The 26,190-nt window shown below is 40.0% G+C and overlaps 1 protein-coding gene across 5 annotated transcripts; it reads left to right on the top strand.

Moving 5' to 3' along the window:
* Nucleotides 1–4,191: 4,191 nt before the first annotated feature.
* Nucleotides 4,192–25,656, top strand: acanb (aggrecan b). Of its 5 annotated transcripts, XM_080876125.1 has the most exons (18): nt 4,192–4,234; nt 9,879–9,957; nt 12,854–13,237; nt 13,396–13,570; nt 14,224–14,351; nt 14,480–14,773; nt 15,567–15,764; nt 15,903–16,077; nt 16,290–16,417; nt 16,548–16,841; nt 17,393–17,494; nt 17,677–17,781; nt 18,178–19,428; nt 19,702–19,860; nt 20,546–20,628; nt 20,818–20,962; nt 21,796–21,978; nt 23,392–25,656. In XM_080876125.1, exons 2-18 carry the CDS (start codon nt 9,885–9,887, stop codon nt 23,478–23,480), a joined length of 3,966 nt encoding a protein of 1,321 aa, XP_080732251.1. In that variant the 5' UTR covers nt 4,192–4,234; nt 9,879–9,884; the 3' UTR covers nt 23,481–25,656. The 5 variants fall into 5 exon arrangements, with proteins under 5 accessions (XP_080732251.1, XP_080732253.1, XP_080732254.1 ...); XM_080876127.1 differs by lacking the exons at nt 4,192–4,234; nt 9,879–9,957 and adding an exon at nt 11,157–11,202; XM_080876128.1 differs by lacking the exons at nt 4,192–4,234; nt 9,879–9,957 and adding an exon at nt 11,160–11,198.
* Nucleotides 25,657–26,190: the final 534 nt, after the last annotated feature.

Raw genomic sequence — 26,190 nt, 5'->3', positions numbered from 1 at the left:
CATCTTCAGAAGTTTTCTGATGACTCTGCGGTGGTTGGATGCATCAGCAGGGATGATGAGACAGAGTACCGGGCTGTGGTCGACTCCTTTGTCACGTGGTGTGAGCAGAATCATCTGCAGCTCAACGTGGCAAAGACCAAGGAACTGATCGTGGACTTCAGGAAGACCAGGAAACACTTGACCCCTGTTTCAATCCAGGGGGTCAGTGTTGACATTGTGGAGGACTATAAATACCTTGGAGTACACATTGACAATAAACTGGACTGGGCTAAAAACACCACAGCACTTTACAGGAAGGGCCAGAGTCGTCTCTATTTTTTGAGGCGACTGAGGTCCTTCAACATCTGCCAGAAAATGCTGAGGATTTTCTATGAGTCTGTGGTGGCCAGTGCGATCCTCTATGCTGTTGCATGCTGGGGGAGCAGGCTGAGGGTCGCAGATGCCAACAGACTTAATAAACTGATCCGTAAGGCCAGCAATGTTGTGGGGATGGAGCTGGACTCCCTCAAGGTGGTGTCAGAGAGGCGGATGCTGTCCAAGATAAAGACAATGTTGGATAACACCTCCCACCCACTCCATGACATGTTGGTCAGTCACAGGAGCTCGTTCAGTGAGAGACTGAGATTACCGAAAAGCACCACTGAACGACACAGGAAATCATTCCTGCCTGTGGCCATCTCCCTGTACAACGCATCCACTTAACACACTGTTTGCTGCTACAACTACACATGTTTCTTTTCCAAATATTTATTTATAAGTGACTTATGTATGTATGTATGTATATATATGTATATATTGTACTATTCTTAGTTAGCGTATTGTCTGTCTTGTCTTAATGTTGGTTTAAAATGGAGCACTGTAACAAAAAATAATTTCCCCCAGGGATCAATAAAGTATTCTGATTCTGATTCTGATTCTGACTTGGTCATTTATACAACCCAATATGTTTCGTACATTTCAGCTGTGGACAGTATACAAGAATAATGCAGCTTCTGAGTGTAAAAGCTTAAGGTAAAGACATACAATAATACAGTGAAAACTCCAGCAATCAGACACCCCCTAAGAGTAATCACTTGGCGACAGTGGGAAAGAAGAACTTCCTGTTAACAGGTATTTTCTTACTGATTATATCAAACCCTTAATATATTATTGTTGGAATTCTGCCAGATAATCCTTCTTGTTTCAGAGAAATGTGGGACACTAGTTGTTTCACAATATCATTAAAAAAAACTAGACATAGCAGCTTTTGTCTTATGGTTTGAGCTAATGTTCCTTTGCCTGACATTTTTCACTTGTGGAGCATCTGTAGAGGTTGGCTCACTAGCACTCTTGGCCGCTTTTACCATGAGAAAGGAAAAGTCATACTCACAAATCACTACAAGTCAGTCTGGGATAAGAAAATAAGGGAGTTACTTCTGGCTGTTGGTGGGATGGGGGGCTTCCATGTGGCAAAACTGAACAGTAGTGAAATAAATGAGCAAACATTTTTCCTAAAATGCATGTGGAGTGGCACCTTTTAGTATTACACAATTCCCAGTCTCTAGCTGCTTGTTTATCTTTGTAGCTTGTTTATCTACCATTGTAGGCAAATTTGGAATTCCCAGAACTTCTGACTTAGAAAAGACTTCAGCAGCTTATGTTGAAGTATGTTTGCACAACAGCTTTCCAGTAGAGCTAGTAGGCTGCCAGTATTAGAAAATGTTGTTGAGCTATATATCTTTAAATGGGGGGAAAATGTGGATAAAAAACATTGTGCATCACAAGGCAAACTTTCCCTGAATATAAAAAGCTGCAACATAAACCTATAAAATATATTGTGAGGCATCTCTATTTTTGCACTGCTCTTTTTAATATGTCAGCATTCAGCAGCTAATTCATATGAATGATGGCGAGTAAACATGATGCCTCTATTTCATCTGTGTGCTGAACAAACAGAGTCTGCAAATAAGTGCAAAATTAGAGCAAATCAGCTGTTAATAAATTCTCCTTTGAAGATGTATATGGTAAGCGTGTGTCAGTGAGTGCAGGGAACACACAGCCAGTATTTACGGATCTGAATAGCGTTTGGTGGGAGACGAATGGCAGGCACACCTTTCCTCAACCTCAGACCAACATTAGCATGTTTAACTTGAAACCAAATGGACGCAGACACCAGCGGCAGACACAGTATATACTGTGTGCATTCATGCATACATGGAAACACACATTCACAGTTTATGATTTGTTTTTTTTCCTTTTATCAGAAACCTCGCAAACACCTGTTACTGTTACCAAATATACCATTTAACCTTTCTAGCATTATTACAGAGAATATTCATACATAATGTTGTTTTAACAACTGATTTGTTAACCCTGTCATGGTTTTTGAGTATGTTTGGCCTTGGTATTCATTCAAGGGAGTTTTATGTTTCTCTACGATGTTTCTGTACCCTTCTTCATGTCCAGGCTGTATTTGTCTTTTCTCTGTGTTCTGTCTCCAGTGTTGTCTTTCTGATCTCTCTGGTTTTTCCTTTTGTCTTCTCAGTCTGTCATGTCTGTTCATTCCCTAGTACCAGTGTCAAATTCACGTGTCTCTGCCTCAGTCTTGGTGTGCGTTACTTCCCGCTTTATTTTGTACATCCCCTGTCTTGTATGCATATGTTCAATTTTGCTTCCCCGGCCTCGTTAGTCAGATTTAGTTCGTCTGTGTTCCCTGGTGTGTTATCTGATGTGTCTGTTTGAGCCCTCAGTCAGTCAGCCTGCCTACCTGCATATCCATCTGTCCGTCCTCCACTCATTCACTTACATTTTTTCCCTTCTCATCTTCAGTTTTTTCACTAGTTTTCCTTTTGGCTGATTCAACACACGAATGGCCTGAGGATAAAAACTCCTCTTGAGCCTCTCTGTTTTTGTTCGGATGGTGCGGAAACCTTCTGCCTGATTTCAGAAGCTGGAAGTTTGTTGCTGGGATGTGACGGGTCCTTAAAAGCCTGAGTTGCTCTAGTCCAGTACCTCCTGATGTAAATGTCCTGTAGGGAAGGGAGAGCAGTCCTGCAGCAGCGTTCTGCCATACGGATCACTCTCTGGAGAGCTTTTTTATCCTTGACACAGCTGTTTCCATACCAGGATGTGATGTTCTGTGTGAGGATGTTCTCCACAGCGCCTGTATAGACTTCTACAGGCTGCCAGTCTTGAGACCCACTTGAAGCACCTTTGACTCAAAGTCACAGTTAATCATTCACTCAGATATAATACCAGAAGTTCTCACCTTAAACACAGCTGATTGTTCACCTTAACAATCAGCTGGACTGGCCACATAACGCTCATGCTCAGTATAAGAAGGGCCAAAGTCGGCTCTATCTGCTGGGCTGGCTGAGATCTTTTGGGTGTTCACAGTGATGGCTTCTGTTATCTTTTATGCAGTTGTCTGCTGGCAGAGGTAGGAAGTAATAAAGTACAAATACCTTGTTACTGTACTTGTAGAATTTTCAGATATCTGTACTTTACTTGAGTATTTACCTATGCAAAAGGTAAAGATAAAAATAGATGGTACAATTCTCCTTGGAGTAGCTACTTATTACTTATAAGTAATAAGTATTACTTACTTATTACAGATGGACAGGAAACGGCTTAATACACTGTTAGAGGGCCAGCTCTGGCCTGTCCAGTCCCCTAGACCCCACAGAGGAGGTGGGTGAGAGGAGGACGTCAGCCAAGTGAATGCCCATTATGGACAACACCTCCCAACCCCAGCACTATCGTAAGTCCTTCATCCTGATAGCAGCCAGACGGTACCATTATCCACACAGGAAAAATGCCACTACACTTTATGTACATAAAATCATATTATTTTTTGCACACGATTTGTTTTCTTAATTTCTTTTCGATTTTTATTTTTCTAATATATCTCTAACAAGTGAATTTCCCCAGTGTGGGATTAAATAAAGCTTGTCTATTCATATAGTGATTTATTCTATACATTTTGAGCACACACACACACTCAGTGCTAATCTGACACTGACCAGACTGATGACTGATTTACTTCTTCAGCTTTGATATTCAAGGCTGTTTGCATGACCTCACCAACTGGCAGGAGGATCCCACATCTCTCTCTCTCCACTCCTTTCCCTCCCTCACTCTTTCCAACATCTAAATGTGTGGCAGAATTTGAATAGAGCTTCTTTCTGCACTCCTACACAGGCAGGAGCGAGAGGCCCCTGTAGTCGCTGGCACTGGGAGCATTGCAGCATCAACGGTACGTTTTACAACTCACCACTGGATGCTCTAGCGAGGAATTTTGTAAAGAGGTTTCAGGGGATACTTTGACATATCCTCCTCTTCTTTGGGGGGACAGGTATTGATTCAGGTACTCTGATGCCTAACCAAAGGTAACTTTCTGATTTTTTCTTTCAGTAGTTTTCTCAACTAGTTTGTTGATAATAACTACTATGACAGTGATGTAGATGACTACCCACTACAGTGGGCACAGAAGGTAATGCTAACGTGATTTTGGTCAGTATTTCATCTTGATGTGACAGAAGTTTGGAGACTTCTGTGGGGTGTTCAGTCAATTTCTCTTAAATCTGAGTGATTTTTTATGCTTATTTGTCATTTTTAATTCCATTAAACTTTATTACATTGTTGAAGAATGTTTTAAAATCATATTTACATGTTTATACAGTAGTGAGTAATATTTTAATTGTTTGCATTATGGGACCCATCACACACTGTATCATGAAGTGTACTAGGCTGCCGATCAGTGTCAGAGTCAGTGTCAGCTCTCTTCGTGAGTCAGGAAAACCTAAATGTTGTGCTCGCTTGTTGTTTTCAGTCATCATTTAGCCCAGTGGTGTTACAGTTGGTGGCTTGGGGGGGGGGTTATCATGTAATAAACTAGGGGCTTAAAATAATTTGATTCAACTATACCTATCCAGGGTTCAACAGTGATACTGGCCCAAAGTATCATTTAATAAAATACTAAAACGCACTGCAGCACTCCTTGTCTAAGCCCTTATATAACATAATATATTGTTAAACAAGGTTTTATTTTTTTATTTTTTTTTACTAGAGTTTTGGGTCTCTGCGGTCTCAAGCACAAAATATGTGAAGGATTGTGTACAATTTTTCTAAAATTCCTCTTTCATTCAAACTCTTTGTGGAGCTGTTGATAAGAAAACCGCTCTGTGTTTGGTTATTGGTATTCCTTTCCCCTGGGATAACACTTATAGGTTTATATAGGACATTAGTGTTGTAGAGCGACATCCTGTTACTATGGTTACACCAGGCTGCATGAGTGCATGTTGTGAATTGTAATTCCCAGATGTCGAGATGAAAAAACAATTGACAAAGAGTTCATTTAAAGCAAACACCTTTACACTCTGCATTATTAAACAGCAACTTACATTTGAGACTTTGGAGTTTCTTCCTGATGTCAGTCTGTCTGTATATGTGTCTACTTGTGCATATATATGTGTGTGTGTGTGTGTGTGTGTGTGTGAAAATATCACGCATTTAACTATTTCTTATCTCTTAAACTGGTGACTATGTAAACATGTATTAATGCATCCAGAAACATCTGAGAATCTTTTTTTTAGCTCCCCGCACTTTTCACTGAGCAAGAGTCGGTGTGTGTGTTCTCAAACACAGGCCTTACAGTACGTATCCATAGGTGCACACACTCCCATGCTTTTTCTGTACCAGGGGCATCAGACGTGTACTCCAACACATCCCCTCAGTGATCTGTGAGTGTTGCTCAGTGTTTCTGTGTGTGCTGTCATATCAATGTCGACTCTGTTCTCCTGCCGTAGGGCTAGAGAAGAGTGGGTGGAGGGTGACGTTGTGGTGGTGGTTTTGCGGGGAGGGGGCTTCCCTTGTGTTTACCTTGGCAGGGTTGTGAATATTAAGGCCCCGCCTCTGTCCGTTGATGGAACAGACCAAGGCCTTATTGCCCTCCACCTCAGCTGGGAGCAGAACATACCACAGCGGTTGTACAGGGGCGCTGCAGCCACCCCACTGACTGAATGGGCACTCTGTGGTGGAGGGAGGAATGACTCGTTTGACCTGGGCTGGCAAAGTTTGCTCACAAATGTGCCACAGTTTAAATGATGCATTTAAAGGGCGCATTAAGATCTGCTGGGAGATTGGGTACTAAGCAACAGAGAGGCAAGGTTTAGGCTGGTTTGGCTAGAGAAATGGGCAAAGACTTTGCTGGCTTTCTCTGTGCCGATCCATTGTGAGAGTTTGTCGATTGTTGGCTGCTTTTGGCTAGTTTCGTGCAGTGCTGGAAAGACCACCCTGACTGTAACAAAGATGTGATATGCAATAAGATTCAGTGCTCATTCATCTAAAGAGTTATACTCTCATCAAGAACTCTCGTGACAAGAATAAAACTTCATCCTTCATCCAGCTTGATCCTTTCTTGTATTTCCTGTCATATATACATTGTGAGAATGGTGGATGCCAACATTCCAGACAGTGAAGCCAGTTTATGCTCCCTGCTAATCCCTGCAAATCAAAAGTTAAGGCTTCAGACTGCTCTAAAAATTTTGAAGCAGTTTTTCCCCCTTCACTTGGCTCCATGTGATGTCAAAAAGAGCAGATATCCTTAATGTGGTCATCTAAGCCCCGCAGTTCCTGTTGTGAGCACACAAGTCCCACCCACCCGCTTCCTGAGTGAGGGGCAGCCAGTCAGAAGAAAGATGCCCTAAAGAGTTGAGGAGCTAAAAGGTCTTTTGTCAGGCAGAGGATAACTGAGGTCCTGTAAGGTAAAAAAAAAGAAAAAAAAAAAAGAAAAGCCAAGCTACTCTAGTAGAGTCCAAGATTTTTTTAAAAAAAAGCTTGACGAATAATAGCTCCCTTTAATGACACTGCACTCTGGTGGAAAGTTTTAAAGTCTGTCACCCTTTTCACCACACTTGGCATCACTGTGAATTATGCACCACGAAGACTGCAAGACAAGAAACTAAGCCAGGAGAAAACAGGCTTTCCAGTTGCTGTTAAATTGTTTCTTTTTCTGGCATATCCATACCTTGGCATCATTTTGATAATAGAAACAGACAAAAACAGTAACTAACTAACTAAAAAGAGTCGATACGGACATTAAGATCCAACTTTTAACTGTAACTACTTATATGCAAGCATTAATAAGTATATGTTAATGAGAGGGGTTTTGGGAAATCAATCTGAGAAACTTGTAATGTGGTAATAAGTTATGAGAATCTGAATCAGATTACTTTGTTAATTCTGATTCTGATTAATTATAGAATTTTAATAATCTTAACAAAAAAAAAAAATATTCTCCTGAAAATAATCCGGTACAAGGACTGGAATGAAAATGGGTAAAAAAACCAAAAAAACCCAGCTAATTCCAAAGGGGGAAAAAAGACCTTCAGGAACCTGGAGAACTACTTCTCAAGACCTCTTTTTAAAAAATTACAAGAAAGCCTCATAATGAGGGGTGACATATAGTATGTGAGAGCAACTAGAAGAAGTCTGGAAAGCTGGAAATCAGGAGTCACTCAGAAACTCAATGACACCAAAAATAAGTGAAACGGCACTCAGAGAAAACATCCTCTACCAAGGTCGAGAGATGCAGCCACATTTTTATGAAGTTTTTTTTTCTTTGCCTCTACCTCTTGAACAAGTTTAATGAAAAGACTTATGGACTGAGCATGGCAAAGCCAAAAGTAAAGCAATCCTGGGTGGATTTGTCCGTCTGTCTACACATGCTGTGTGGTATTTTGTGTTTCCTCCAAAACTGAGCCAGCATTCACCCGCAGACAGATCTCAGACAGCAGGAGAAATGTTAACGCTACTGTAGGATGGAATAACACCCGACACATAGACACACATGCAGACACACACTCAGCTGTGTAATGTATCTGCAGACAGACCTCTAATATGTCTGCATTATCTCGCTTGATTTTAATTCTATGTTGAATTATTGAAAATTTGCCAGCTCACAGTAGCTCTCTTTTGGCCCATTCCAGAGGCTGTCACTCAGTAGTCAGTCAGCAAAGGCTTTGTGACTGTGAGCTTCAGGTTTATTGGTTGTAAAGGTCTCTCTGTGGCTGCTTGGAAGGAACTGGGAGCATTCGGCCGCCTGTCTTGGGGCTTGTGAAAGCAGCACAATGAGGGTTCAGTGGGGACTTGCAACGGTTCTGCCTGTTTGACCGTGCTTCACGTCAGAGCAGTGGAAAGTTGAGAAAAAATAAGCAATGAGGTAGTTGGTGCTTGACAGATGTGAGTTTATGATACGAAAGCTCATGTTGTTTGGCTGAAATTGTATCGTGCCTGGCTTTCCTAACCTAAAAAATATATATATATATATATATGAGAAGCTGCATTTAGATACTTCAGGAGTAAATATTTTTGTGTTTGTGTGATGTATTGATATAGTTGGACCTCAAATTAAAGTTTGCACTATGTCATTTAGCATTTGCTAATTAGTGAAAGGCACAAAATAAGGCTGAGGCTATTTGTAATTACATTTGCAGTTATTTAGTCATGAAACTGAGTACTGTGTCATTTTTATTTAGACCTGAATTAACTGAATTACATAACAAGTCAGTGTAACAAAAATGTTGCCGCAATTCACCCCGAGGAGAACATAAATGTCTGTCAGTCTGTCTATAAAAGAAGACTGTGGCCAGTGTGGTGTTACAGTTTGGTTTGGGAGTACAGCTTTGAAGCCTGAGAGTTTTGCTTTTTGCACGTCCTCATGTTGATTTTTAGAGGCAGATATGTCTGCATTTAAATAATAAAAATGGGTACTGAATTATCTGCTAGCTTGGAAGGCAGGAAACATCTGTAGACTGTGTAGACTTGTGTGTTTTGCTGCTAATTAGCCCTCACTTATGAGTGAAATAATAATATGATGTCATTTATCAAAATAACTGGTGCATGATACCCTATTCAGTAAGTATCAGTCCAACAATGTTTGATCCCCTTCAAAGAAAGTTTCGATAATGCTGCTTAACAACAGCTAACAGAGGCTAACAATTGCAACAGCGCTTACCAACAGAAAAGTACTGTATACACAATAACTTTACTTCAACAGGCAACAGTTCAAACAAAGCTGAGAGGTCCAGTTTAGCGTGTTTTAGCCTAACAGCCAGTCCCTGAAGTGCCTTGTGTGTGGACCATAGATAAGTAAAAGTTAATACAATTTGAATTATATAGAATTCACTCTTGTGGTCATAAAGTAGGATTTAGTGATAGAGATCAAAACAGTTTAACTACACATGGCTACAAACTGTATTCCTGCTGTAAAGTTGTTCATTTTAACACAGAGATCAATTGGGAGCCAGCCTTAAGTGACCATTTGAGGGACTGTTGGGCATGATTCAAAGTTACAGATGGCACACAAACACATTTACAGGCAGACACGTGCACAGTGCAGACAATATAACAGTTTTGCTGAAAGAAAAGTCTTCATTCAACATTCATTTTTTCACAAATGAAGAACCTTTTGAGATGAATGATTCATACTTTCTACTCGCTGTCTGAAGTTATTTTAGCTCTAAACACATTTATGTGACCAGACACAGAGGGTCTTTCATTCCTCAGTGAGCATTTCTAAGTGATACTGCAGACTCATGATGGCCTATTTCCATTTTAGCTGATGCAATAAATAAAAGTGCTGGATATAATGAATAACACGGAGTATATGTGTACAGTCTGGGGGGGAAACGCAGCGGCATATAGAGGCATAATTAAATCCTCAATTCACTCTAACACTTGTGTCACCACTTCATATGTATTTCTGGTCATAAGATTTTAAAAGTGTGTGTCATTTTATATCCCGTTTTACCCGACTTGTGAACAATAAATAATGCAAAAATTGTAAAAAGGCTATGAGCATGTACACAAATGCGATTACAATGTTGGCTGTTCTTCAGGTAACGATGACCCCCTTGTTTCTGCTGTGTGTGTCCTTACCACTCATCTGGGCAACAATATCTTCTGAAGACCATGATAGTAAGTGGCCAAAATTTAATTGCTCCTCTTAATGCCTCTTACAAACTTTTTTTTTTTTTTTCCCCAATTTTGACCCCTTAAAGATACTTTTTGTAAATACCCTCTGAAGAACTTTCACCACCAGGGGGAAGCATTTTACCAGCAGTTATATTAAGAGTTATGACTGTTAATGTTGAATGGGAGGAAAGTCCATGACAATTTGCACTGTTTAGGGTTCAGTTGTATTTGACCAGACATTTGAAATTTGAATTCAAAATAAAAAGTAAATAATATTTTTTGTTAAATACTGGTATGTCTTTGCCCACCCTAAGAAAATAATTTATTTTGTACCAGATAGTCTACTAGTCAGCCTTCTTTGGGCAAGACGTTTGCTAATTTATAGTCATGTTGTACTTATCTACCAACTTTGCGATCTTTAAAAACCTTGATATATTAATCTTCTGATGGTCATTTTTGATTTCAGAGAGTGTCGTGTACTGTTCGCCTTAGAGACCTTCAGTTTTTAAAATGAAATATTGATTTGCTTTTAGAACAAAGGGAAACTGTCTTATACAACACACCACAAACATACAATATTTCCCGAGAACATTACCCCAAACCTAAACCCTACAAGTCCCTTTTCTCCCCCTCCACACCCCCCGCCCTCCCTACCAACACATATCACCTTTGCAGCACAACCATAACATTCCAATGACACTACAGGTTAACATAATGAGCAAGGAGGAAGGTACAGAGACCTTCAGTTTTGTTTTAGATTCCTGATACCTTTACCTATTTGTGATGACACTTCACCCCCTTTCCCCACTGGTCCTTAATAAGCAGTATCATTATTACGCTCTCGTAGAGCTGGGCGATATGAGATTTTTTCATATCATGTTAAGAGATTTTCTACATTATACATTATAACCAAATCTCTATAATACAATATAATCAAGTGTGCCTTATATTTTGTGTGTTCATATATTTTCACATAACCAAGCTTATTGTTAAAGAGAACATAATGCATTCCTTACCTCAGTGTGTGATGTCAGATAAGCATGATATACTTCTGCATTGTTATTTTCAGTGTATGTGTGCAAGGTCAGATAAGCTGAGATAATGCCTGACCTCTCCCTTTTCAGTTAAAAGAGGAAGTACTATGTAACTTACTTTCACTATAAATAAAGCAAGCAAGCCTGCACTCGGTGTGTGTGTCTTCTCAGAGGCATTCACCCGTGCGCACGTCTTCTAATACTTTCTGAGTCGGTCTGCAGTTGTCTCATTTCTCTTATCTGTGTTTGAACAAATGTCAAACCCCTGACATATCACGATATGTTTTTTTCATTTCAGGCGATAACGATATCTATCACGATATAAGCCAAATAACTATATTTGTAAGATTTAAATGTGCCGTTGCTCACAAGTAAAATGTGAAATAATCAGCAGCTTGTTTTGATTTAAATATTTATTTCTCATAATAAGTTCAACAGGGTAGATGTACTTAAGGAACATGAGACTTTTTCAGATAAATAAAGGCAAATATTGCAAACTACACAAAAGGCAGCCGCTAAAGCGTTTAAGTTTCAAAATAGAACAAACAAAACAGACTAAATTGTCAATTCCACTTAGAAACAAAATATTAATTCTAAAAACAAATCTTAGTTTGTTTTACAGAAGAACAGACAAAACTGACTAACTTTTGTCAATATCAAATAAACTGAGAACTAAAAGGAAATTCTCAATCTCTCCTTGTTGTATAGCTGAGCTTTTCAAACAGTTTTAACAGTTACTTTAGTCTGACAAAAGCCGAATGACGAATTAGCGCTTCCAGTCAGAGACTGAGGCTACGTCCACACATACACGGGTATTTTTGAAAACTGAGATTTTCCGTTTTCGTTTTAAAAAATAATCCCGTCCACACATAAAGGCAGAAATTAAGGAAAACGCTGCTATGAACATGCCAAAGCAGCAGGTGGCGCTAGATTCCTAACCGTGCAGAAATGTTGGCCAATCAGAAGTCTAGAAGCCTCGGTGGGAAAAAGTAAACAAAGCTGGGGCATAGAAGCAGAACAGAGTCGTATGTGTGGACGGACAGTAACTGTGTGTATATGTAAGCATTTAAACACTGCAGAGAGTAGAATTAACAGTATTGTAGAAATTCATTTCACCGAAACAATAACGTGGCGCACAGTGTGACGCATGCACCAGTTTATTGTATTTCCAGACTTGTTTTCGGCACAATTTACAGTGCACGCTACTCTGTTTTTTGTCAGACTTGAAATAGCCGAAACACCTTCACACTACGGAACTTCTATGGCTCTTCCGTTCGACAATCTCTCCGGCATTGGAACCATCATCTGTTTTCTCTTAAGGTCACGCTCGGTTGATTTTTCTAGTCGGCACACTCATTTCCTCCATTAGGCGCTGGCTCCATTACCCGCTGGCTGCTTCCCAAACAAACACACGTACGGCTTGGCACTTGTGCTGTACGTAACAAGTCATGCGACGTGACGCTGCGGCTGTGATTGGTTCGGCTCTGCGCTACTTAATTTGGATTGGCTGACCTTTTTTTTTTTTTTTTTTAAGAGGACAAGAGCGGCGAGGTCTATCGCGATAGCTTAATTTCTCTATCGAGTAAAAGTTATATCGCGATACATATCGTTATCGTTCTATCGCCCAGCTCTACGCTCTCGTGAGGTTTCAACCTTGTCAGTGCCACAAATTGGTTAATATTGATTCGTGGTCTGTGTTGTCTTATGTTTTGAAATGTCTCTTGTTGCTTCATCTGTCTTACTATTTCACACTTTGCATGAAATTTAACAGATGTTTATTGTGGTCCCAGATTTTTTGACCTGACTGCATCTCTGCACAGTATATTAAATTGCACCTCGAACAATTGTGCCTATCTTTATCCCAGATGTTGAAAGCACATTACATGTCAGCATCCCTGTGGAGATGCCTCTTCGTCCTCTCCTGGGGGGAAAGGTGGAGGTGCCATGTTACTTCTTGGATAAGAGCCTCAATGACACTGGAGCCCTGACCGTCGCTACACTCTCCCACCGCATTAAATGGACCTACATCACCAAGGACAAAGTCGACACCATCTTAGTGGCATCGCAGGGCAAAGTTGAGGTCAAGCAAGATTATTTGGACAGAGCGATGTTGGCTAACTATCCGCTGTTTCCCACTGATGCCACCCTGGAAATGACAGAGCTTAGGTCCAAAGATTCTGGCATCTACCGCTGTGAGGTGACACATGGCATCGAGCACAACTACGATACTGTGGAAATGCAAGTTCAGGGTACGATACGAAACCACTAACAGCTTTCTTCACTTTAAAAGGGTGTAAAGCAGTAACCAATCATTGTTTGTGCCTGTTTCACTCAAAGTGAAAGTTGCCAACAATACACTTTGTTTTTATCTGAGAACTGCCCTCTGCTAACTTTATGTGTCTCATAGGTATTGTGTTCCACTACCGTGCCATCTCCACGCGTTACACCATGACATTTGAGAAGGCCAAGGCAGCCTGTATCCAGAACAGTGCCACCATTGCTACCCTAGCCCAACTGCAGGCTGCATATGATGATGGATTCCACCAGTGTGATGCTGGATGGCTTTCTGATCAGACGGTCAGGTAGTGTTTACCCTTTTTAACCATCAAATGTTGAAAATACTTATCACAGTTGCAGAAGATTGAAGAATAGCCAAGCACTCAATGCAGAGAGAGTACAAGAGTACAAATAGAGCAGGTCCATGATAAGATTCTGTCTCTGTACCTGTCCAAAATTATAAATCCTGATTCACTTTGATGTTAGAAAAGTCCAGTAAGAGGTTTAATGCTTTTATCCTTAACAGCTTCAGAAGAAGTCATGTTGAACCATTGCCTAAGATTTCAATGTGCAAATAAGGCAATGAAATCGAGAAAAGTATTTTGTATGTGGAGGTAAAATTCCATAGCAGTCATCATAAATGTTCAAATATTGGACTTTAACATTTTTATCCAAATCAGAGATGATAAAGCAGAACATGTTGTAAGATTTGCTGCTTTGAGGTGGAATTAGCCTCAGGCAGCTCTATAGTTCAACAACACAGGTTTTGGCATGAATGACTACGGTCAATTTAGAATCACCAGTTTACCTACCACAAATGTCTTTTAGTTTAAAACTGAAAGCAGGAAATATGTGGATGGATAGTTAAATTTAAAAAGTGTCTACTTTGCTGGGGACAAAACCACTTAGAATATTTACCTGCAATACGTTTCTCAGTTATTTCTTTTCTTTCCTCAAGGTACCCCATCCATCATCCACGAGAACCCTGCTACGGAGACAAGAGAGAACTTCCTGGTGTCAGGACCTATGGGGTGAGAGACGTCAACGAGACCTATGACGTGTATTGTTTTGCTGAAAAGATGCCAGGTAGGCTAAGCAAACAAGGGCAAGTTTTCAAAGCTCCCCATGATTCACAGAAAACCTCATAGCATAAATAACTGCATCCGTTCACATCACTGTGCTTTCCTCTCTTCTTCTACCCTCCTTGCTTCCAGGCAGAGTCTTCTACTCTATGTCTGTAGAGAAGTTTAGCTTTTACGAGGCAAAAGATCAGTGTGCTAAACTTGGTGCCAGACTTGCCACCACAGGAGAGCTTTACCTCGCCTGGAAGAATGGTATGGACGTGTGTAATGCTGGCTGGCTGGCAGACAGGAGTGTACGATACCCTATCAACATCGCCAGGCCTCAGTGCGGAGGGGGCCTCCTGGGAGTGAGAACCGTCTACCTGTTCCCCAACCAGACTGGGTACCCCTATCCAGACGATCGCCATGATGCCATTTGCTTCCAAGGCAAGTACTCTAGGAACTCTAGTACCCTACGCTGGTATCATGTTCTTTTCATTGAATGGTGTCTGTGGTCTGCTCCAAGCATATCAACCTGTACTGTGGCCAAACAACCCTACGTCTGATTCAAATCTCTAGAGCCCATAATTCCAAGAGGCCTGGTCATGGATGATTTTTGTTTTTTTTGTTTTTTTTCTTTAGCTGTTGAGTTATTTTTGGAATTCAATAACTTTGCCTCTAAAACAGGTCACATTTGTATTATCGCTGTCAGTAGATGTGAAAGTCAAAGGCACATCCCATTATTATATTTTGGGTACTTGGAGACAGACCTTTCCATCAAGTGGTATGCTCTTGGGTTGAACTTGCAGAGGTGGCCAATCAAGCTACTTTTATATTGGTTTCCTTAGAGTTATGGTGTTTAAATCTATTCACTAACAGCAAAGAGACCCTAATACCTAGGTTTGAAACAGGTTTCACATCTCTTGCTTTAGGTTGTGATCACTAGCACTTAAAATGGCACTGCTCATTCTAATTTTGTCAAAATTTTATGTTTAAATACTTCTATAATAGCTCCTTTATGTTTTAGACACAGTTCCAAATACAGAGCACTGCTTGCTTATTTAAATGCAAATTATGAGAACATCAGTATTTCCCTGCCCTTATTCTTTTACTTGACTATATTGCTCTTATAAATTTAATAAATATGTGAGGTGTTTTTCTAACTGGATGTGTAAATGTCTAGATGTGCTGACTACTAAGGCTATAATAATTTGTCAGTAATGCAATTTTATTTCCTTAGCCGATGAAGACAAAGATGCCGTGCCTGGGCAGACCACTCCATTCCCATACATTGTTACCGTGGCGCCTCCTGCTCAGGTGCCAGGCATCATCCCTTCATCTGAAAAAGAAGAGTCCAAAACTGGGGAAGTAGTTACTCTGCCTCCACTACCTATACCTCCAAGTATGACAGATGTAGATGCCCCTATGGCTCCGACTGGTACGCACTTACACGTTATAATCAATAACAGAATCCTCTGGAACATTTTTCCCTACATTTTAATAGGAAATTTCAGAGGACTACAATACAAGTACAAAAAAGTGAGGTTGCCACTGTAATCCTGTAATCTTGTCCCAGGTGTGGTGTTCCACTATCGACCCATTACCGGTCGGTATACTCTAACGTTTTTGAAGGCTCAGCAGGCTTGCCAGAACATTGGGGCAGTCATTGCCAGTCCTCAGCAGCTGCAGGCAGCCTTTGAGAAAGGTCTACATCAATGTGACGCCGGCTGGTTAAGCGACCAAACTGTCCGGTGAGACATGTAGCATAGATATATATCAAAATATACATTATCTTTGTCATACAGTACAGTGAGTTTTAGTTTGAAATGTTTTACTTTGAACTCTGGATTGCAGCCCTCATAGTGACATCAAAAGAAATAAAAAAATATTTCATATCATAATTTTTATTGTACAGCAAACCATGTCCTTATTAAACTGCACTTACACTCTCTTTCTTCCTCAGGTATCCAATTGTGTCACCCAGAGAAAACTGTGCTGGTAACCTTCTAGACCTCAAAGGAGTCAGATCCTATGGCCTGAGACCAGCCACTGAACTCTATGATGTATACTGCTATGTTGAACGTTTGACAGGTGAGGAGCTTTAATCACTCTGAGGACATCAAACTTCCACTTCTGTGTCCTCTACAACACTCTAAACAAAACTGTAACATCTTTCTAACAGACTGTTTAACCACTTCTGCCTGTTTGTACTTTCTGTTAGGTGTGGTCTTCTTCACCACTGACTATGGCAGATTCACTTATGAGGAGGCTGTGCATCACTGTGAGAAACTTAACGCCACCCTGGCCACTCCTGGGGAGCTCTATGCTGCCTGGAATCAAGGACTTGACCAGTGCAGTCCCGGCTGGTTAATGGACCGCAGTGTCCGCTTCCCTATCACAACCCCCAGGTCTCACTGTGGAGGCAACCAGGTGGGAGTCCACACCATCTACACCTACCCCAACCAGACAGGCTTCCCCAGTGAGGACTTGCAATATGATGCCTACTGTTTTAGAGGTAGGAATGGGTTAAGTGTGGATTCATTTATGTGCAAAAAAAAAGCATTAATTTCATTATTTTCGTAAATAAACCATTGATTTTATATATTTCAGTTGCATTTTTTCTCAGAATGATTGCTTCATGTTTATTGAGGGTGAAGAATCTTTTTTATTGCATGGAAAGACAGATTTCACTGAGGCTCGTTTGAATAGAAAGATGCATTGTTAATCAGATGTTGAGTTGGCAATAAACCCTGAACATTGCCACTGTGAATCTTGACGTGTGCTATTATACACTGGGAAGTTATTTAAAAGTAAGAGATACATGGTTTGAATCAATTAAGGTAGGGATCAGTTGTTGATGGATACCTTAAAGATTGGAAAAGTAAAACATAATTGATAAAGAGGTAAACACGTGAAACAATATAGATGTGATCTTGTTGTATAGTCTGCAATGTTGATATTTGATGTTTTACATTTTTATTATAATGATACTGATACAACGTTTTATCTGCATGTTTTAACCATCCCAGAAAACTTCATCTGCTCACTGCAATTTGTTTCTTTCAGCTGAAGTTCCCGTTGTTTATGTTAACAATGAAACCAGTGTAAATTTGACCACAGTGACTGAGGATGTTATCAACAAGACAATAGCTATCACTGATAGCACTGGTAAGACACATGCATGCAAATAGCACTTTAAAATCCCTGCTCTTTTCTTGGCTTATTATTACAGTTGTAATGTTTGGTAAACAAAACAAAAACTCACAAAAATAAATGTAATATGGCCTTGCTTTCTACTGTGAATGCAGGTAAAAATTTCTGATTTTAAACCTTATTTTGTTTGCTTTTAGTTGCAACTACTGTAGACTACAATGAAACTGAAACCAGTACAAACATTACTGATATTGACTTTGTCAATGAGACCATCATCACACCTCAAAAAGTTATTCCTACAGGTAAGACAGCCATAAACAACTTTGTCAATCAATTAAATCAACTGACTTAATGTTTAATTCTACCTATTAATGTCTTGTGTCAAAATTTTGATGTAATAATTTAATACCAGGACTCACTTTTAAAGTCGTGAAGAGTTTGAGATACTTATTTGAGTTTTTTAAATACAAACAATTAATATATTAGGTTTTTTTTTCTTGAATGTCACATATATGTGTTACTAAATTGTCTAGTAATCACTTCTAAAGCCATTAGAGTATAAGCCTTATATAAAATATTTCTTATTAGAAAGTAATACAATAGGTTTTGTCAAACTAAACACAACAGGTAACTTTTCTCACTAAGCTATAATAAACTAATTCTTGGATTCTTGTCTGGATTCTTACGATTCCCCACAGTCAAAACCATTCCGGTACCAGTTGATTTTTCGGGCTCTGGTTCAGCTGAACATTCAGCCAATGGAGATTTCTCTGGAGAGTCTGGCACCTCCACCTCCAGCGGTGATGGATCTGGGTCAGATGTGGAAGTCAAGTTTAGCGGAGACAGTGATGTCTTCTCTGGAGACCAGTCTACCTCTGGAGAACAACAGGAGGCAGAAAGGGGAAGTGTTGACATCTTCACATCTGGAGAACCTGGTAGTGCATCTGGAGATCTGGGTAGTGCATCTGGATATCTGGGTAGTGCATCTGGATATCTGGGTAGTGCGTCTGGAGATCTTGGTAGTGCATCTGGAGATCTTGGTAGTGCATCTGGATATCTGGGTAGTGCATCTGGAGATCTTGGAAGTGCATCTGGAGATCTTGGAAGCGCATCTGGAGATCTTGGAAGTGCCTCTGGAGATCCTGGTAGTCCATCTGGAGATCCTGGAAGTGCATCTGGAGATCTTGGTAGTGCATCTGGAGAAACTGGCACGGTATCTGGATCTGGGGAGGGGTTTGACAAAGAATACTCTGGTTTTATTACATCTGGATCAGATTTTCCCAGTGGAAGTGGGGACACCAGTGGCAGCAGCGGAAACTCCATAATAATCATGTTAGATGGAAAGATGGTGGAAGTTTTACAAACCCAGCAAAAGGCCACCGAGCAGGAACTAGGCCGAGCAGGATTTGATATCTTGGAATCAAGTGCATCTGGGTCAGGAGGTATGTCTGCATCAGGTTCCCAAGAGTTTTCAGGTCGCATTGACTTGACGGTCCTACCATCTCTGGAGAAAGAGTTGTCTGGATATCCCATTGGATCAGGGTTTCACAGTGGCTTTTCCAGTGGTTTTCCATCTGGTTTTTCTGGCAGTGGCTCTGCCTCTGGACACTCTTTGCAGCATCACGATGATGTTATCTACTTAACAGATGATGAAATGGTAGAAATGACTCTACCAACACTGGCACAACATCCTGAGCAGGGCAGGGGTGTGGTGGAGATAAGTGGGCAAGGAAGTGGTTCAGGGAACAGAATTTTAGATCAAATCTTGCAGCCATCAGGAAGTGGCACCACTCTGAATTTGGAGGAACTGCAGATTTATTCAGCTTATGATCAATCGGGACATGAGGAAAAAGTCCAGGAGGGGAGCACACCCTACATCAGCCCAACCACGGTACCATCTGTGTCTTTAGTCACTCCTGCTGTTGTGGAGGAGCCAGAAGTGAAGAAAGGTATGTTCTTTTTGTCTGTTGACATAGCCAACATTTTGGGAAAGAACCTTATTTATCAAGCAAAGTGACTGCATAATCACTCATGTTAAAATGAATGCCTATTGTTCCTCGCTATAAACTTATGTAGACACCAGTGATCCAAACCCATGGAGCTTAGGATCTGAGTCACTGAACAACAGCACGCAAAACTGAAAAAGTTGAAGAAGCCAGATATCTTTAGTGAGACGTATATTTGTTTATTTGTTTTTAAGATTTTTGTCCAAATGTGTGTAGCTGTGCAGGACTGTCCCGATGACTGGGTGAAGTTTATGGGCAGCTGTTACCGGCACTTTACAGGGAGAGACACTTGGGCTGAAGCTGAGAAACACTGTCAGGAACTCAATGCCCACCTGGTCAGCATCAGCTCCCAGGAGGAGCAGCAGTTTCTCATCTGTAAGTAACTGTTGGAAAGATGAGTGACCAGCCTTCGACATTATACAGGGTGGGCCATTTATATGGATACACCGTAATAACATGGGAATGGTTGGTGATATTAAAGTCCTGTTTGTGGCACATTAGTATATGTGAGGGGGCAAACTCCTCAAGATGGGTGGTGACCATGGTGGCCATTTAGAAGGCGGCCATCTTGGATACAACTTTTGTTTTTTCAATAGGAAGAGGGCCATGTGACACATCAAACTTATTGGTAATGTCACAAGAAAAACAATGGTGTGCTTGGTTTCAACGTAACTTTATTCTTTCATGACTTATTTACTTATTTGCAATCACCTGAACGATTGTCATTATTGATTAATTCTGCTGTCTACCAGAAAATCCTGAAATCAAGTCAAGTTAATTTATTTGCATAGCACATTGAAGTATAGTAGAACAAAGTGCTGCAGAGCAAGTAAGAAGTAAAGAAACAGTACAAATGATTTAATTTGTGCCCTGATGCTCAAGTGCATTTGTGATATAAATATCAAGTATCCAAATACGTTTTCACAGGACTGTATTTGCTGTGAGCCAAAAGTGGTAAACCACTGCATCACGTCACATCAAAGGGCTATCGACATAAAACATGGGAAGGTTAAGTCATATTTGTTTGAAAGGCTAAATTGACGTTGTCACTTCCCAACAGCTAACGGTGAGGAATACCAGTGGATTGGACTCAGTGACAAAGATATGCAGAATGTGTTCCACTGGACAGACGGGAGTCCCCTGGTGAGTTTGGTTAGAGATTCAGTTGTGTACTCAGGAAGCCATAGCACCTTCTGGACAAACCTGATCTTTCTCAATCATATATTTTTTTTTTATGAATTTTATGAAGATTTTGTATAGTTAGAGAATTCTTACTTTTTACTTAATTTTAAAGTTTTGTATTGGCAAAATATTGTTCTGTAATCCTTTTAGACCTTTGAGAACTGGAGGCCCAACCAACCAGATAACTACTTTGACTCTGGAGAAGATTGTGTGGTTATGATCTGGCATGAGGGTGGACAGTGGAATGACGTGCCCTGCAACTACTACCTTCCCTTCACCTGCAAGACTGGACCCGGTCAGTTTACTTGATTAAACATCTCGATTACTAAAACGTTTAGCTTTCTGTTTTTAGAGGTAATGTCAGTGAGGTAGCTTTATTTCGGCCAATCATAGCACAGAAATCATAACTGAAAAACATTGCAAGCACAAAACTCTTGATGGGGATGGGAATTGATAAGTATTTAGTGAATCTGATTCCATTATTGATATAACTTTTTCTTAAAAATAATGCAGGAGTCCAAGGAGAAAGCAATTCCTCATACGTTTCTCCGTAAAATGACCCGAAACACACTGTCTCACAATTACCATTTAACAATATAAAGCTGAGGCTATGGTCCAACACACCAGCACAAATCTCTACTCCAATGAGGACACACACACAATCTTTTTCTTAGCATTTAGATACAAACACAAAACTGACACAACAAAGCGAATATGAAAAGCTGAAGTTGTGTTAGCAGCATAATGCAGTTGTTTCTGTCCTGAAAGCAGTCTCCACTGTACCATCTCACTCTTGTCATTTTGTGCAATAAAAATAAAAGTATCCACGTTGGAGACTGCACCACTACCTCAGGCACACAAAATCAAATGAGCTGACTGCAAGTGCAAGTGGACTCAATAAGCGGGATCTGTAGGCAGGCACGCAAGCGATTCCAAGGAATTAGACTACTGGGAACCAATTGTGTATACAAGAACTGTTCTCGATTGTCATCCGTAATCAGTCATGTTAGCCATGTTTTAGAGTGAACCAGGAGCCTCGATTACACTATGATAACACCAGACTTTATTTTAAATTGTCAGCTCATTGAAATATTGTTTTTGTTTTCATTGTTTATTTATCTCTGTCAGTCATGTGTGGCCCTCCCCCTGAGGTGGAACATGCCCAGCCGATGGGCAACATCACGCCACGCAGCCCTGTCAACTCTATAGTCCGCTACCAGTGTGACGCAGGCTACAAACAGCGCCACCTGCCTGTCATACGCTGTATGGATGACAGACAATGGACAGAGCCGCAAGTGGAATGTACAGAAGGTGATTTATCATTCGTTTCTAACTTGAACCTAAAAGAGTTGGGCCTTACAGTCACAAAAAGAAAAACAAACCTGGCAGACTAACATAAAAAAGACAAAGGCCTAAACATCATAAAACAATGCATTATAATAAAATTAAAATTAGTTTTTTGTAAGACCCCTGATTGAAGACACTTGAACAAGGAACCTTTACAGTTCTCTGGATCTGGCTGAGTTTGTAGTTGTGTGTTAAATAGTTATGGCACCGTTTCAGGAAGCTGCTCTGGCTATGGCAGCAAAGTGATAATGGAAGTGATGCAGCTCTTAAGGATAGGCCAGAGTCACTTGTTTTTCTTGAAACATATAATTATACAAAATAATTAAAAGACCACAAAAAAAATGTTTGAAGTCTAAATAAAAAGCAAGCGATGGCAAGTTTAGTTAGAAAATTGCAATCCCAGACTATGGGTGCATCAGACTAACACACATGCCTGCTAGTTAGTTACTGTATCCAGTAATAAAATACTTAATTTTGACAACTTTCAATACTTAAATTGTACAGCTACACAGAAAAACATATTATTAGTTAGATATGTGTAACTATAATTCCCCAACAGTGCAATCACTGTGGAAAGACCAAGGTCAGTTACTACAATTGGAATTTGTGCCGTGACAGCCCTTACACTAAACAAAGTTTAAAAGTGTGAGTTGCTAATTAGCTGCAGTCACCAAAATCGCTTTTGTATCAGGGTGTTAGCAAGTTTATTTTTGGATTAATGGTTGCATTTGAACATGTGGATTTATGGGAAGTGACTGTTTTTTAAAGCCGGCTTCAAAATCTAATATGCATCTGTGCCAAGATATTAATTAATCTCTTGCATGAAGCATAGCCTGAAATCTGTATTTTAAATCTTTATGCAGTACTTTCTAAATGTAGACAATACACACCACCCTTGTAAGAATCATAGTTTGTAAGTTACAGGGCTGATTGTCCATTTCAACCAAAAAAAAAACACTAAACTGACCTTGAAAACCTTGTTGGACGTAAGACAAATTTTAACATATTGTTAACATGACCCCACTCTACACCCCTACCAACAAATTCATTCAAAACTTTTTGAGCTATCATGTTTACAGATGCATGGAATGAGATATGGAATCAAACTGAATTAAACCTCTAGCTCTGGGTGTTCCTAGTGTTTTAACTAGGAATGCAAAACCAAGGCAAACAGAGAATGTATATCTCGAGTGAGGCAGGAGTAATGTTTTGTGCACAAAAAGTGTACCTCCAGTAACACTGACACTCTACCATTACACCGATAAAGATTTTCTGAAATGCATTCCTTAACCACACCACTGACTGCACGATAATTCTTAAAGTCTTCTGGCAGCTCACATTTATATGATGAGCATGTGTACCTTTTCTTCTGCTCAGCTGGTGCCAGCCATAACAGGCTAAACAAAAGATCCCTCAGGAGAAGAAGTAAAGGAGTGAGCACCCCGTGGGAGCAGAAACTGCCCTGAGCAGCACTGAAAGGACATACAACAGAGAGCCACAAAGGACCCCTCGTGTAAAGAAGCATGGACACCAATGCAAATGCCTGACCAAAACGATAACATGCCCTCCCCTACCATGGATATCCACCAACTGAAGCACATTTAGACTGATAGTGTAACTAACTGATGTTTTGGGTCTTTAACAGTCACTCGTCAACTTCTTAAGGCACTTTTCTTTGTATTTATAACATTTAATTTATAGCTATTATCCGGTATTTTAAAAAAAAATCTTAACGCAAAATATTTTCTGCAATGTGCTGCCAGCACTGCAGACAAGGTCAGTCAGATGAAACTGTCCGTCAGTCAAGAGAGGCTGAAGAGTAACATGTGAAGTCCAAAACAGCCCAGTACATGTGGTTGACTCTCTGAAGTCAGATTCATTGCTAGTATAGGGTAAGTGTTTTCCAAGATCTGTGTTTCTTTCCTTTTTCTTTCTTTTTTTGTCTTTGGATCTAAAGACCGAATCTGAGTGATTCTGAGAACTGAAACAAACCTTTTTTTTTCTTTCAATCTACATATACCAGCAGAGTGATGATTAAATCATCTGGTTGTGACAGCTGTTCAGAATGCAGTAAAGTCATTTCATCTGAATTGAGGAGGCTTTGAAAATTAGAATTTTTTTTTCTTAAATATAAGTAAAGTCTTGGCAACACATTGGTACAAAAGAACTCAATTCTTTAATCCTGTAGACCTGTGGTTCTCAAACTGGAAAACACCTTCTTTAGAAGCCAACAAAGGTTCCACCCCCCCCCCCCCACCCCCCCCAAAAAAAAGTCAGGATTATCACACCAGCTAACTCTTGTCTCATTTTTTCCACACTAATATTTTTTAAAAACATTTTAAAATCAAAACAAACAAACAAAAACAATAAACAATAAAAAAAAACATTCTTTCATTTTAGTTTAAATTCAGTTTGACTATAGTTTGTCATCCATCCAGTGCTGCCATAATTTGAAATCATCTTTCAAGCCTTAAATGATTTTGTCACAACCTCCTCAGTGCTAACACATCACCACAGCTTCAGATATACTGAAATGAATGTGCTGTTGTATTTGGTAACGAGAAAGTTCATGATTGAAGTGCAACAATCCTGGACTGAAACAGCAGGCACTCATGCACTTTGGAAGTTTTTGCTCATTTCTTTGCTTATCATTTGAATCCAGTGCGCCTTAAATTTAAAAAAAAAAGAAAAAAAAAGTCACCTCAACAACAGTGTGACCTGCCATCTGCTGGTGGAAAAGATGCTCTCATTGTCTTTAAAGTTGGGTAGATTTCTTAAAGGCAGTCCTTAACTTCTGTTGTTTTTTTTTAAAATATATTTCTTACTGTAAATATTCTCAGCAGAATTCTCTGAACAGCAGGATCTGTCATAACTTACAACGTGCACGCAGTTTAATTGTTTTGATTTATTCATCATCTACTTTTTTGTCAGGTTGTTAGTTAGTTAACTGGAAAGTTACACATATGCATCACCAAACACATGGGCGTTTGACAGCCACCAGTACAGAGGAAGAAACAGGCTGGGTTTTTTTTCTTTGGTTTGTTTATTTTGTGGAGGTTTCTGGCTGTGTGTCAAGTAACAGGGTATTATCGACAGACATTCTTAAAAAGAATAAATTAGAAGCAGCAGAAATTAGGAAAAATAATGACATGTAGGGTTCGTTTTGGGGTGGATGAAACGATTCTGAAATGTTGACCATGACCTGTGAAGGTCAAGATTTGCTTCACCTCTGAGACATTGCAGTTATTTTAGTGCATATGTGACCTTTTACAGACCAGCTCACAAACACTGAAACCTCTTAGTCGCTCATGGACAGGCATACAAAAGTAGATCATGGAACTCACAAAGCAAACGCTTACACATTTTTAGGTTTTTTTTAATAACATTCAATTATATGAATGAAATCCATTGATGCTCCCTCTGTACTGCAGTACTGTACATAATATGTGCAAAGCTCAACCTGAAGAGTGAGTCTGTTTCAGTGTTTGTGAACTACTGGTTCTTCCAACAACTAAAATATCTTAAGAAATAAAGCAAAATGATCACATAGATGTAAATTCTGCTGTAACTGTTCAGATCCCAACTTCTGATGTGAACATACAGTATACCGTAATGTGTTGTACTGAATAAAACTTGGAATCATCTGTCTCCTGGAATTTTTGTCCTATTCTTAACGATTCAAGAGTCATCAACATTTTCTGTTTGAAAAATTTTTTTTTTCTTTTGGTCGTTTTTATGGAAGCATCTTTCCCTTAAGCGGTCGAATTTGAGGTAAAGTCTCTGGAGCCAGAGGCACAACCTGGCATACAGTTTGTTTTTACCTTCCTGTGGAAATACACTGTGAAAAAAAGCACACGATAAATAGCTCCTTCATCGGCCACTACAGCAGCTACCTTCATCACTGTAGTCACAGCAAACAGATCTGCTCTGTGTATTTCTACCAGGCAGTGTAGCTGTGTGTATATTTCAGGCATGTATACACATCCGTGTGGTGAGTCTGCCTTCGTGGTTACACGACACATATGTGTGCAGTGATCTGAGGTGTATGTTCCAACCTGTGCAGGCATGAAATCTGTATGTGTCCACTCAGGTAAATAGGATGTGTTTCTAAAATCCAGTGGCAGCATAGTCACTAGAACGTCTGTTCCCACCCACATGCAGGAGGGCGTAGCGACA

The sequence above is a fragment of the Rhamphochromis sp. 'chilingali' genome, assembly GCF_963969265.1.
Source record: "Rhamphochromis sp. 'chilingali' genome assembly, chromosome: 2".
Lineage (NCBI taxonomy): Eukaryota > Metazoa > Chordata > Actinopteri > Cichliformes > Cichlidae > Rhamphochromis > Rhamphochromis sp. 'chilingali'.
The sequence above is the reverse complement of the archived record's forward strand: the minus strand, read 5'-3'. Positions and strand labels throughout refer to the sequence as shown.